Source organism: Galleria mellonella, unplaced genomic scaffold (assembly GCF_026898425.1).
Source record: "Galleria mellonella isolate WM207_F2 unplaced genomic scaffold, CSIRO_AGI_GalMel_v1 utg64, whole genome shotgun sequence".
NCBI classification, from domain to species: Eukaryota; Metazoa; Arthropoda; class Insecta; order Lepidoptera; family Pyralidae; genus Galleria; species Galleria mellonella.
In genome coordinates, this window is record NW_026442133.1 from 5,760,604 (window position 1) to 5,773,551 (window position 12,948).

The 12,948-nt window shown below is 33.4% G+C and overlaps 2 protein-coding genes across 9 annotated transcripts in view; one reads left to right on the plus strand and one right to left on the minus strand.

Annotated features, from left to right (window-relative positions):
- Positions 1–5,210, plus strand: part of LOC128201882 (protein numb) — a 36,184-nt gene extending 30,974 nt beyond the window's left edge. For all 4 annotated transcript variants that reach the window (XM_052900199.1, XM_052900200.1, XM_052900197.1 and 1 more), the window contains exons 6-7: positions 168–306; positions 1,451–5,210. In XM_052900199.1, coding sequence (XP_052756159.1) covers positions 168–306; positions 1,451–1,756 — 445 coding nt within the window. In that variant the 3' untranslated portion in view covers positions 1,757–5,210. The remainder of the gene's footprint in view (positions 1–167; positions 307–1,450) is intronic.
- Positions 5,211–5,946: 736 nt separating this feature from the next.
- Positions 5,947–12,948, minus strand: part of LOC113512547 (WD repeat and FYVE domain-containing protein 3) — a 50,319-nt gene continuing 43,317 nt past the window's right edge. For all 5 annotated transcript variants that reach the window (XM_052900196.1, XM_052900194.1, XM_052900195.1 and 2 more), the window contains one exon: positions 5,947–10,629. In XM_052900196.1, the coding sequence (XP_052756156.1) occupies positions 10,465–10,629 (165 nt within the window). In that variant the 3' untranslated portion in view covers positions 5,947–10,464. The remainder of the gene's footprint in view (positions 10,630–12,948) is intronic.

Genomic DNA, 12,948 nt, shown 5'->3' on the forward strand with positions numbered 1-12,948 from the left:
CTACAGCTAAACGCGCCGTCTTAATTATGGCAGGCTCAATTTTTTTTAATTCAACTAACTTTTTATCATGAAAAGTATTGAGCTTAATTTGTAGGACACTCTCTTAAAAGGATGTTAAGTATATTGATCTCGCCTTATAAAAGGTAAATGTTTATTTTTCATTTCAGTTCTCCGTTCAAGCGCCAAATGTCACTGCGTATAAGCGAGCTTCCGTCGAACCTCGAGCGGCAGCGCGCCGGGCTGGGGTCGCCGCCGCGGGCCGCAGCCCCCGCGCCCAACCCCCTGCCCGACCTCGCACCACTTGAGGTCAGTTGCATTTTTTCTCCTTTTGTGGGATGATTTTCATCCCAATTAACTCCGTTTGCCCTATATATGCTGGCGGGATTTTTATTTTATACAACTTAGAATGGCAAACAAGCTAACAGCTCACCTGATGGAAAGTGGTAACCGTCGCCTATAGACATGAGTAATACCATGGACATAACAGAGTATACTGTTTCGCTCATGATACCGCCATGCGTTGCCATTCTTGAGGACTCCGGTGTTTTTGCTCGGTACCCTATAAATTCACTGCCATATCTCACCTTTGAAACCGAAACACAGCCACGTAAACACAACTGCTTCACAGTAGAAACACAAATGGGACAGAGGGGCCCAAGCAATCGACTTTTCTACAAAGTGTCCCTCTGGTGGATACCAGTGAATTATAATAAGCAAGAATGATGTCTTTATTGGGTGAAAATGGAATGGTAACCACCTCTGTACTATCGGTAAACGTTGGTAAGACATCAGTGAGAGATGATAAGAATGAGAATGAAGTCAGATCAGTTGGTCCATTGTGAAAAATTCATTAAAAAATAAACACGATGGTTTCCAGGGGAACCACGTGGAGATAAACCTGATAGGATATATTGCTAGCAAAGAGGTTTTTAGACCCCATCACTAACAATTCCTTGTCCTCGCGAGGATGATGGATAGTAATCTATCGATACAAATTCACCAGGATTTAATCACAATCTATGAGGGCCATAGGGTTTCCATGGCCCTCATGGATGTTGACTTGATGTATGTTGATATTGCTAGTATTGAGACTGCTTATTCTATTACTAATAATAATATATTACACAGAAATATATTATTTTTAAAAGTTTCAATCAATAATAATAATAGTCAATAGTTTATATTCTTATTGTCAACTTGTCTCATAACTATCCACCTATCCAAGATACATTAATTAACCATGATAAGAAGTAGTCCGACCTAAAATCACGTATATATCAATTTTTTTTTAATAATTGATTGAACCACTAAAGTTACAAATTTAATAAACTATTAATTCACTCTTGTGAGTATATACTCGTGCACTGCAACTGATTCTTGTATATGTATTATGGTGTATATTGTGTCTAAACTGTTGTTGTTCTTTACTAAACAAGTTTAAAAATGTCAGGGATCACGGCCGGAGGCAGACCCGGTGGCAGCGATGTGCCAGCAGCTGTCGCTGGGGCTGCGCGCGCTCACGGAGGAGCCGGTGCCGGCGCCGACGCCGCCGCCGGCGCCGGTGCCGGCCGCCGTGGTGGCGGCGCCGCTGCCGCACCCGGACGCCTGGCTGGGCCGCGTGGCGCGCGCGCCGCCGCTCGCAGCCGCCGGCCGCGCCGCTTCCTACGCCGGACATTCTCTCGTTTCCACTAATCCCTTCCTCTCGCCTGCCCTGCCCCCGCCGACCGTGCAGCCTGCACCAGCCGCACACTTTTAGAGCTTATGCGAACGAGGGACAATCCTCCCTGTAGTTTTTTGTCCATCAAAATAGAAGAATTGCATTGCATAGGGTACACCAAGTGCCTAGCGAACAGAACGGGGCATGTTATCCGCCACGAGCGAAAGTCGCTCGTCTGCACAGAGCCTTAGACGCCGCGCGGCAATACGGAACACTTGTAGGTAAATTAGAGGAACGCTTCTTGTCCCCACGCCCAAATAGTGTTCGCACACTTTTCAATTCGCTTTGATCCAGGGAGCAATTTTTTTCAAAGATGACCACTATGTATATGAAGGAAAATGTGACGGCTGACAAAGCCAGTGATCAATGACAAAAGATTGCTTATTAGTGGGATGTGGGCAAGGATATGATAACATTGGTGCTGTTTATAGAATGATATAATGACTGAATTGTCAGGTGGAATTAACATTTTACGCGACTTATTTCAAAGTAATAACATGATGCCTCACGAGAGGTATATTCGGTTTATGTATCCTCGCAAAATATCCCAATTAGCCGCAACGAAACGAAGTCTTCATATAAGATACATTTATTTTCGAAAACTTATATATACAACCATTAATTTTGGCATTATAATGAGTGAGAGTAAAACGATGATTAATAGTAAAATTGTCAGTGTGTTAAACAGAATATATGTTCCTATTGTGTCTTAAAAATGTTCATGTATTAATAATTATGTGATTTATCCTTTCATGGTATATTCTTAAAAGAATATATCACACTAAATGATATTTTTGTAATATCGAACGTTTTATTATTGTACTTATTTAATATTCTTGTACCACTCAAACATCTATGGCACTGACATTCACGACATTTTGTACTTAAAAAAATATATAATTTACTTATAAACGAATTAGACTGTTATCTAAATTAAAAATAACAAGGATTTCCTTCATTTTATTTGAAATGTAACAGGAAATTGAATTGTGTGTACTTCTACAAATGTTTTATAGAATAGTGTATGAGTGCATACTTCAAAGTTCATATGACGATGGTCCGCAGTTGAAACGTTTTCAATATTTCCAGATATAATCAATAAAGATAATTTCATACTGATTTTACAAATATCTGTATGTTTGAAAATATTTGACATACGTAATCTTGCATTTGGAAATACCAAATTATTAATAGATTGAAAAATTTTACTTCCAACAACACGATTCACCTCAACCACTATTTTCAAACGTCATTATATCAGGCGTAAAAATTACCGATTATTCCTTCCGTAGTACTGGGAACACACTCGGCGCATATAGCAGAGAGATGCGAGTTCTAATCCTGTTGACGTCAGAAGATAAATTTTTCAACCTATTAATAATATGCTTTGTCTATAAAAGTAAAAATTAGACAAATTAAATGTGAAAATACATAGCTTTATCTATAACAATTATAGCGGTTTAGTTTACAGCGATAAGATGCCAAATATTGTCTGTCGTTGTGTACATTGCACATATATTTACAAAGTAAATATAATATGTCGTAATACCGCACTTGCACTTGCTTCTGCGTCGCACACATTTCTACATCGTGTTCGTGTATAATTCTTAAGCAAGTAAGTCCACGTTATAGAATCGTCCATGCAGTATTAATCGACCGACCGCGATGTCCATGCGTTATGTGTAAAGAAAACGAACAATGCAGTATTTCTATTGTTAAACGATTATATAATTGAATTGTATAGTGGTTTTGGATATATTTTTCCTTTTTTGTATATAATTGTAAATTTGTAGGATATTTACCTCTATCGCTCGTGGATCTGTTTTTTATACTTTTTTATTGCGTTAATTTAATAACAAATAGAAAGAATGTAGGGCAACAACGTAATATAATTTAAATAGGTGATTTCAGGTAGTAAATTTATGTACTTACGTGTTATTTTTGGTTAGTCGTAATGTTACTTAAAGTTACTGTTCTGTTAAATTTTGTTTTAGTCGATATATTTAAAAACACTTGAAGTCTTCGATTCTTTTTTTTTCTTTTCTGCAGTTTTTATGTTTTTATTTATCATATAATTATTATCATAAAATTCATTAGACCAGTGTTCAATAATATTTGATATCTATCTCTTACGAAGTCCACGTGACTAAAAATGGCAACTCCAATATTTACCTTACATCTGTACATTCCACACTGTCTTTTAAATAAACGAAATTGACAAAAACGCATATCACTAGCTAGCCTTGCATAATAATATGCCTGCACTTTGTACTTACAATTTGTATAATAATATATTTATGTATTAGAATATAATAATTGTGTGTAAACAAACAAATATACTATATATACTATACCCCACATTCTATGAATTTTGACGTCCTTTTATATACTAAATTTGTTATTGAAATAGATACGGCTTTATTAATGGGCGTATTTTATTATATCACACTCATAGGCATATTTATAGGGAGGCTGGGAAGATCGTGTTTACTCCAGGACGCAATCAGTGCTTCGCAGACATGTCTGTAAGTATATCGTCATAGTCATAGAATACTGACGGATTTGACAAATATTAAATATATATATATCCGTCAGTATTCTACGGCTATGACGATATATGCGCCTCATTTAAGGAGCCAGGCCCTCCCTGAAAAGTAATCTTAATAAACTAATGACTATACTAATTAATATTGGTCATGTGACCTATCTGATCAATATATATATATTGAGTATTACAATTTACCTTAATTCATAATGTACTGACTGCGGATATTGACACTTAAACCTTATTCAATAAGTAACTAATACCTGATTTAACTCCTGAAGGTTGATAGAATGCTACTAGCATAAAATACGCCTTTTGTACCATATTTTCACTTGGTTGTAAAGAAATTCCAGATGCATCAATGATTTAAGCATTTCTTTAAATACAAATAATTTGTATGCTGCAAAACTATTTTCAGATAATTTAGAAAAATAAATATTGCCTTTAAAGTATCTTTGAAGTATATATGATATATGATTAGTAATACGTGAAAAATATTATTAAATATTGTGGTATCAGATTGTTGATCCGCATGATTCCTAGAGTTAAATATTAATATATTGTGATATCGAAATTACATGAGTGTTGTAGAATTGAATTAATGAAATGCACACATTTTATACAGCACCGTATTTTATGAAATTTACTTGCTGTTACATACACAGTGCGTAATATAAAAACTTAGACCGTAGCATAGATAGGTCAACTTTGTACTTTAAAATATTATTTTCATGTAACAATGCTTGTTAAAATTGTACGTAAACTTTGTGACAAATTGTACTTAATGTGAAATTAAATCAATGTTATTTGGAGTTATTCGTTGGGTGTTATGTATATTCTACAGTTTTAACTGTCAAGCATGTAAATATCGACGCAAATATGTAGATATTTTAGATATCGAAAGTTCAAATATTATGAAGAATATTAAATATTATGTTTAGTTGAAAACTGTCTTTTTTTTTATTGTTCCTGCCCATGAATATCCAAATACAGTACATATCTATGCTCCTGTATATGTATTTTATGGAATTCTTACCATTAAATCGCGTAAGACATCTTTTTATTTGGTGATGAATAAAAAATAATACGAGGGGTTCTCCCCTCTTATTATTTCATTTTATTACATTGTCTCCACGCCAGGTCATTTACATAATAAATAAACAAAACCTAGTGCCAACTGTTACTACTTTCCTTTTTTCTCAAATTGTCCTAAAAGCTTTATTAAGCTCTGACAAAGCAATATGAATTACCAATTGATAAGTACCAATTTAATATCTTCCTTCCTATATCTCTACTTATTTAATAGAGTTTCACATATGCACGATGCTTCATCTTCAAATGTAAAAAGATGTTACATATGTATATTAATTTACAAGTCTAAGTACCTTAGTAGCTTCTCATAATTCTCAACATGCCAACATTTAATCGAGCATATTAAAGTCCAATGTAGCGTTGTCTCTCAGAAATTTAGTAACTGAAAATATACAGCTGATACGTAAGGGTACCATTCGCGCAGGTGCTACCTTAAATGGATTGTAGAAAGTCGATGGATGTAAGTGGCAGGGGACAATTTTCGTCTGTACTAGTGTATCAAAGAAGTCAACACTCGGTAGAGAACCTAGACAATTAATGACAGTCAACGATTGAATAATAAGTGAGAAGAATTAGAAAGTAAAAGGCAATATGGCTTGCTGCACCTTTTTATTCATTTATTACATGAATACATTAGTCAACGGCATAAACTTCAGTGCCTACGTACTACCTAAACAACGTATATATTGTCTGTAAATTATTTATCTATACACAGATCGGATTACTAAAGAAACATCAACTTACAATAAAGCCCTAATTTAATGATGCTTTATTTACTACCAAGACTAATTCACTTTCTAGATGGTCATACCTACATTTTCAAATCCCATTATACAATTTCATAAGTGATTCATATAATTTTTATTTACTATAATTTTACAAATATAGAAAACTATGCTGAGATGACTTCATAATTTGTATTTTTAATAGTAATTTAATTATTGACATTTTCGAATTCTGAAGCTGATATATAGTACGAAAATTACTAATTTAAATAATATCAAAACATTTACCCTGCAGGGGAGAAAAATCAAGGATTTATAACTTTCACACATCAAAATGCAAAATACATATATATTTCTACTCATAAGGCTAGAATACACGGATTGCGCTTTGTAATGCATCAATTGATTTACCATTATCAACCACAAGAGTGATTGATGCGGAAAAACTGCTTGCTTGAGCAACCGGCTTATACTTTAACTTACATATAGCCTAACATTTTTATCTGTGCTGTATATAATGTTTAATATGCATATTACATTTATAAATTTACACTGTAATTTTAAATTGCAAAAATAATAATTAAAAATGGAGACTAGGAATGTAATCTACAAATGCATATATTTACCGATAATATTCTTTAACTTGTAATTAACATGTATGTATACCATCTAGGTCACGCCTTGTTCTTGAGCCGCACATTGCTAAGCTCGTTGGAAACTAGATAGTATTTGGTTTGTAATGTTTATTTTTTAATTACAAATACAGATTATTATAGGTGCCGACGTTTAATATAGTATAATTACATTAACAAATTGTCAATAAAATTGATTTGTTATTTACTTTAAATCCATATAAATGTATACCGAGATCTTAATCTAATCATATCAATTGCGAAGAAAATAAAGCCAAACATAAGTTAAACACAAGAAATATGACTAGTAAACAATAGTGTAAATATATTCGACTGCAAAATTCATATCCACTATAACGGAATAAGTTTTCAACATATTGTACTTAAAAATAAAATATATCACATTTTTATGAAAAAAACAAATCACACAGCAAATAGAATATAAAATATAGTTCATAAGTTATAAACTAAATAATTTTGAGATCCTCAATTAATAACAAATTACTATAATACTAATACTGATTGAGAAGAATAGTTACAAAAAGCTGGTCAAAATAAAGAATTTCGTTAACTTAAATAATACAATATTTACAATTTGTTAGAATTTCAAAGTCAGATGTATACAAATATACCACCAAAATATCTAAAATAATTTTAACCAAACTTATTATTAAATACGTAACATTTTAAAAACATTATAATGCAGGAAAAATAACAATGATTTGGTCTTTTAAGACAAATATGTCAATTGTTTATCAAATTTGAATAAATAATATTTAATAATTATGATCATAAACCTATCAAGGTTATTGTATAATAACTGTCGTGAGCCATACTTCATATAATTATTTAACTCGGCTTTGCTTACGTTTTAAATTTGGGGATACCTGACTAGTTTCGAACTCAATAGGAGCCCTTATTCATTCAGCCCATATTTACTGATTTAACGCGGTTCCTGGCTATATTACGCCGTATGTCACCATACATTAGACAGAATGTAAGTCTGAAGTGCGACGCAGTGAGCACGGTATGCATTGCACGGATACTTCAACATCACCTGATGGAATGACCCGAGAATCAAGTCTATCACCCGACGAAGCGATAACACGACTGCATAGAGCAATCGGCGCTACCGCTGCCTACCGCACGCGCGTAACGATAAACAATACGCTGCTCACGTAATGCTACTCGCGACACAATCGTGAACTGCGCACATGAATAATGGCTCCTATTGAGATGAAACTGGTCGGGTATCCCCGAATTTAAAATGTGAGTAAAGCCAATATTAATAATTACATTATCAGGATTACTAACAGTTATTATAACTATTTGACAACCATAAAGGGAAGGTTATTATAATGATAATACATTTTTTCTTATAAATACTTAACAAATTATTTATAATTAAAAAATATATTAAAATAAAGCTTAATTATAGTCTACGAATTTGAAATGACTTTTAAATACTTTTTTTTTTCTTTATAGCAATAGCATATATTATTACAAACCAAAATAATGCTACTTTTAATTAATAATAGCACTAGATACCTCATCAGTAATATACTTTTTTATTGAGTGTTTTTTTTTAATAATAATGTAAAAAGAATTAAGGAAAACTTCAATTCACAAAATTAGTACATCATAAATTAATAATAATAATTTTGTAAAATATATCGGATATAATTCTATTGACTAAAACTTTATTATTAATATGATAAATATTTGATATTTAGCTGCAGTACAAAAAGCAGACTCCTTATAAAAAGCTATAGCTGTATAATACAATATATAAATTAGTCGAAAGTGAAATTTAAATACTGAAATTAAATTATTTATTATATTAATTTTTCTTTACAGAAAAGGTCATCCACTATTGTTCGCATTTATACTAGCCTGTCTCGACAAGTGGCATACGAATTCATGGTTAGATACCTACGTTCTCGCTACTGTATGTACAAGAGAGTACGAGACAGCAAATGTCTTGGTTCCAGCTTTTTCTCATACGAGCAAGTCATATTTTTTAATAGATTTATTTATCATTTCACTACGGAGGTAAGATGAGTACTCAATTTATTTTTATATAGTGGGAACATTTTTATTTAGACGAAATAGTAAAAGGGACACATTCACTTCTTGATTACACAAAAAAAAAACATTATACTATTAATTTTATTACTGTCGCATTGCCTGGTATAAACCAGGCAATAATAGCCATAAGGCTTTATTATTTTATAAAGATAGGAGTTAACGCTTACGTTGAGTTAACGATTATAGATACAATATAATCACATAACTAGGTTATCTCGACATTTCCACTAGAAGACCTACCATGAAATGATTTCCGAAATTTCAAGCCTGAACGAAAGAAAAATTTGATGACCACTATTTAAAAAAAAAACAATGTTAAAATATCTTTCCTTTGGTTTTATGTCGAACAAAATCTTCAGCTCCATTTACTGGGTCGATTTCGGTATGAAGAAAAACACGAAATTAAGTCCGAAAATTCGGAATTTCATTTCATGGTAGACCCCTTGGTTACACGGGGTGCAGTCACAAACTGACTACACCCGTATAACAAAGTCAGTCATGACGTAAGGATATTTATCGTGTTAATTGCCGTTCCATCATAAAACTAAGGCATTGTAATGTCAATTAGATAACCATTGTCCAAGTTAATCTGTAAGTGAGTTTATGTTTAATCGTCACATTATAAGACTACATGACAAAATTACGTTTTTTATAACTAAATGAAAAAGAATTGTTAATAGTTGGTAGTGGAGTCTCACAGAGAGGCTTTAACATTAATTTTGGATACCAGCTTTGATCAAACCATAAGCAAAATCGGCTCCAGGCTTAATAATTTTGTATTTTTAGACTGCTTATAAACTTATTGTAATCTTAAGCTTTTTTATTTATTTATTTTTTAATAATTCTTACATAATAATAAAAAAGACTATAATTGAATGTAATGATTAAATATAAATTTTATACATCAATTAAACTAGATGAAAGAGAATGAAGACAATATATTTTTGTAAGTTTTGTATCTGTCATACGTTACGTTTCAAAAATCGTCGCTAGAGAATTGATAATAAGTATTTATTTTGTCAATGTAAAAAGAAATAAGGACAAGGCTATATAATAAATAAAGAAAGAAGATTAACGTATCACTAGTGGTTGCCAGACTGCGAAACAATTTCGACACCATTTCGATTATATTTCAGGTAAACAAAGAATTTATTTATAATGTCATGTACAATTTGGACAGTTACATGTGTATGGTGTTTGGATAAACTATGCTCATGATTATAATCCCAGATGGGATAGTCAGAAGTATTTGCCGACTGTAGCCATTGCGGTGAACGACATAGCTACATTTTGCGGAGTATATTTGTATTTGATAAATCGTTGCAGAGGCAAGCTGACTATACTCACTCGAAGCAACTTGGTACGTTAACGGCGTTTCCCATCATCGGAAAAATAGTCTACTTGGATAGATTTAATATGAACCTGGACCTTTTTTAAAAATTGGAAATGGTATAAATCTGTTGGCCCATCTTAAGTGGTAATGATTACTTATAGACATGTACGGCATCGTGGAAATTATAAAGTGCACTATACTGTGACGCCGATTGTAACTCTCAAGCGTTACCACTTTTAATACACGCATAACACATTAGTACTCACTAATGTGTTATGGGTGTACACAGAAGGTGGACATGGTGAATGGAGACAGGTACTTGATGTGCGCGACTACTGTTTGGCGGCTTGTATGTTGTCGTGGCAGCGTTGGCAGACGCGGACGGGGCGGAGAGCTCGCAGGCGGCGGACGGGCGCCTCGTACCGCGAGCAGCGGCCGCAGAACACCGCGCCACACTCGCGACAGTGGTGCCGCCGCTCTAATGCCGTAAACCGTACCTGTTTCAAGTCAATTTGGCGTACATTAAACCGCGTTTATACGTTGATAAATTTTATTTGCTAGTGCTAACATCTTAACACGTTACAGCTCAATCAGGCATATTTACATTCACACTAAATCAGTTTTCAGCGCTGCCTTCGTGTATAACAAAGACGACCTACCACCATATATTTTGCATGAGGACCACTCTCATGCAAAATAGCTTTTAGTATTAGGTGCGAGGCGTGACAGAAGGTTAATACCACCAAATAATAGTCAGGTTTTCTATTCTTCAACACATATTTAATACGATCTTTTGTTCATACTAGTATTGGTGTCGGGCAATTATTATAGTATAAATATTCAAGTGAAAATTTTAATACAATGTCAGACCTTATTTATTATTATTGTGGAAGTAAGACGTGTAAACATACGGTCCGTGTAAATTAATTCAAAATACTAATGAAAAGTTGATTTTCGGTAGTGCAACTTATACAAAAACATTTATTAATTTCCAAACTTACATCCCATTGCAAAGTTATAGCTTAATATTGTAGAAGTGTAACAAAGAATAGAAATATATTAACAACTTATGAATTCCGTTGCGTTCATGCAGTGATTGTAGTGTAACGGTGAGTCATCGCTGCAGCAGTGCAGTCGCGCATTTCTACCTACCTGTTGATGTTGAGCGGCCGTTCAGGAAATATAATTTGTTCATTATTTATAACTACCTACATATTGAGTATTTGTAGTTTACGTTATAACTTCAGTACACGTGCAAATCTATAAAAATGGCATCAAAGAAAATATCTTGTGCTGGATGTCTTAATATCATAATGGGCAAACTGTATCTTAAATGCCATACGTGTAGAGATATTTACGACTTATCGTGTGCTAATGTTTCTGAAAAACGGTTTAACAACAATATGACCAAGGAACATAAACAGGCTTGGGTATGCCCTGCATGCCGAAATAAACAACCTAAGGGAGATAATACCAATACACCCATACGTCAAGGGAACTTAGGAAACCTAAATAAGTCTTCTGATAGCGAGGATTCTCAGAGCAGCTATGTCACTCAACGAAAAAAGCAATCAACATCGTTGTATTCACATTCTGAAGATGAATTGAGAAGACTCATCAAATCGGAAATGCGAGCTTCGCTGCATGAGGAGCTTCCTGATCTGATTCGCCCAATGTTAGAAAAAGAACTATACCCCCTTAAAGAGAGACTACAAGATCTTCAAAACACAGTTCAGTTTATAAGTAATCAGTATGAAGATTTAAACAAGACAATATCAACATTGTCATCGGACTACAATAAGATGAAATGTCAATGTGATAATTTGGAATCCACAGTACTATCTTTAACGGAACGCATTAATACTATAGACCAAAATCTAAGAGATTCTAATATTGAGATACAGGGAGTCCCCGAAAGTAAAACAGAAAACCCGCTTAGTATTATTAAGAAAATTGCTGAAACTGTGTCTTACAACCTTTCTGACACTGATGTTTTAAATTGTACAAGAGTTGCCAGTATGAATAGGAATAGCAAGCGGCCAAGAGCTATAATCGCAAAATTACGAAGTACACGATGTCGTGACGAACTGTACTCTGCCATTGCTAGATATAATAAGTCTCATCCCCACAATAAACTTAACTCATTAAACCTCGGTATCAGTGGTAATATTGTGCCAATATATGTATCGGAGCATCTTTCTCCTTTTAATAAATCTGTGCATGCTGCAGCCAGACTCAAAGCGAAGGAATTAGCTTATAGATTCGTGTGGATACGAAATGGACACATATTTATGAGAAAAAACGAAACCTCACAATTTATACATGTTAAAAATTTGCAGGTGTTAGAGAATCTGCAGTGAATTCGTAGTTTATAACTTCGTAGTGTACTTTTCATTTTGTTTTTTATTTTATTATTATTGTATTTTTTCTGTAATTATCTTTTTAAAATGGGTAAGATGGATGTAACGATTTATTATCAGAATATCAGAGGTATGAAATCTAAAACGAATGATATTTATAAAACTATTATCTGTAATAACTATGATATAATATGTCTATGTGAAACTTGGCTCGATGATACGGTATATTCAGCAGAAATATTTGACGAACGGTATAAAGTTTATCGTAAAGATAGGCCTATTGAATTTTTAACAAAATATAGTAAAACCCATGGTGGAGGAGTGTTAATAGCAGTAAATAAAAGTATTTTATCGGACTGTAGATATGATTGGAATTCGTCACTTGAAGATGTATGGGTTAAAATTAAGCTAAAACATATTTCTTTAAATATTTGCACAGCTTATATGCCTTCATAT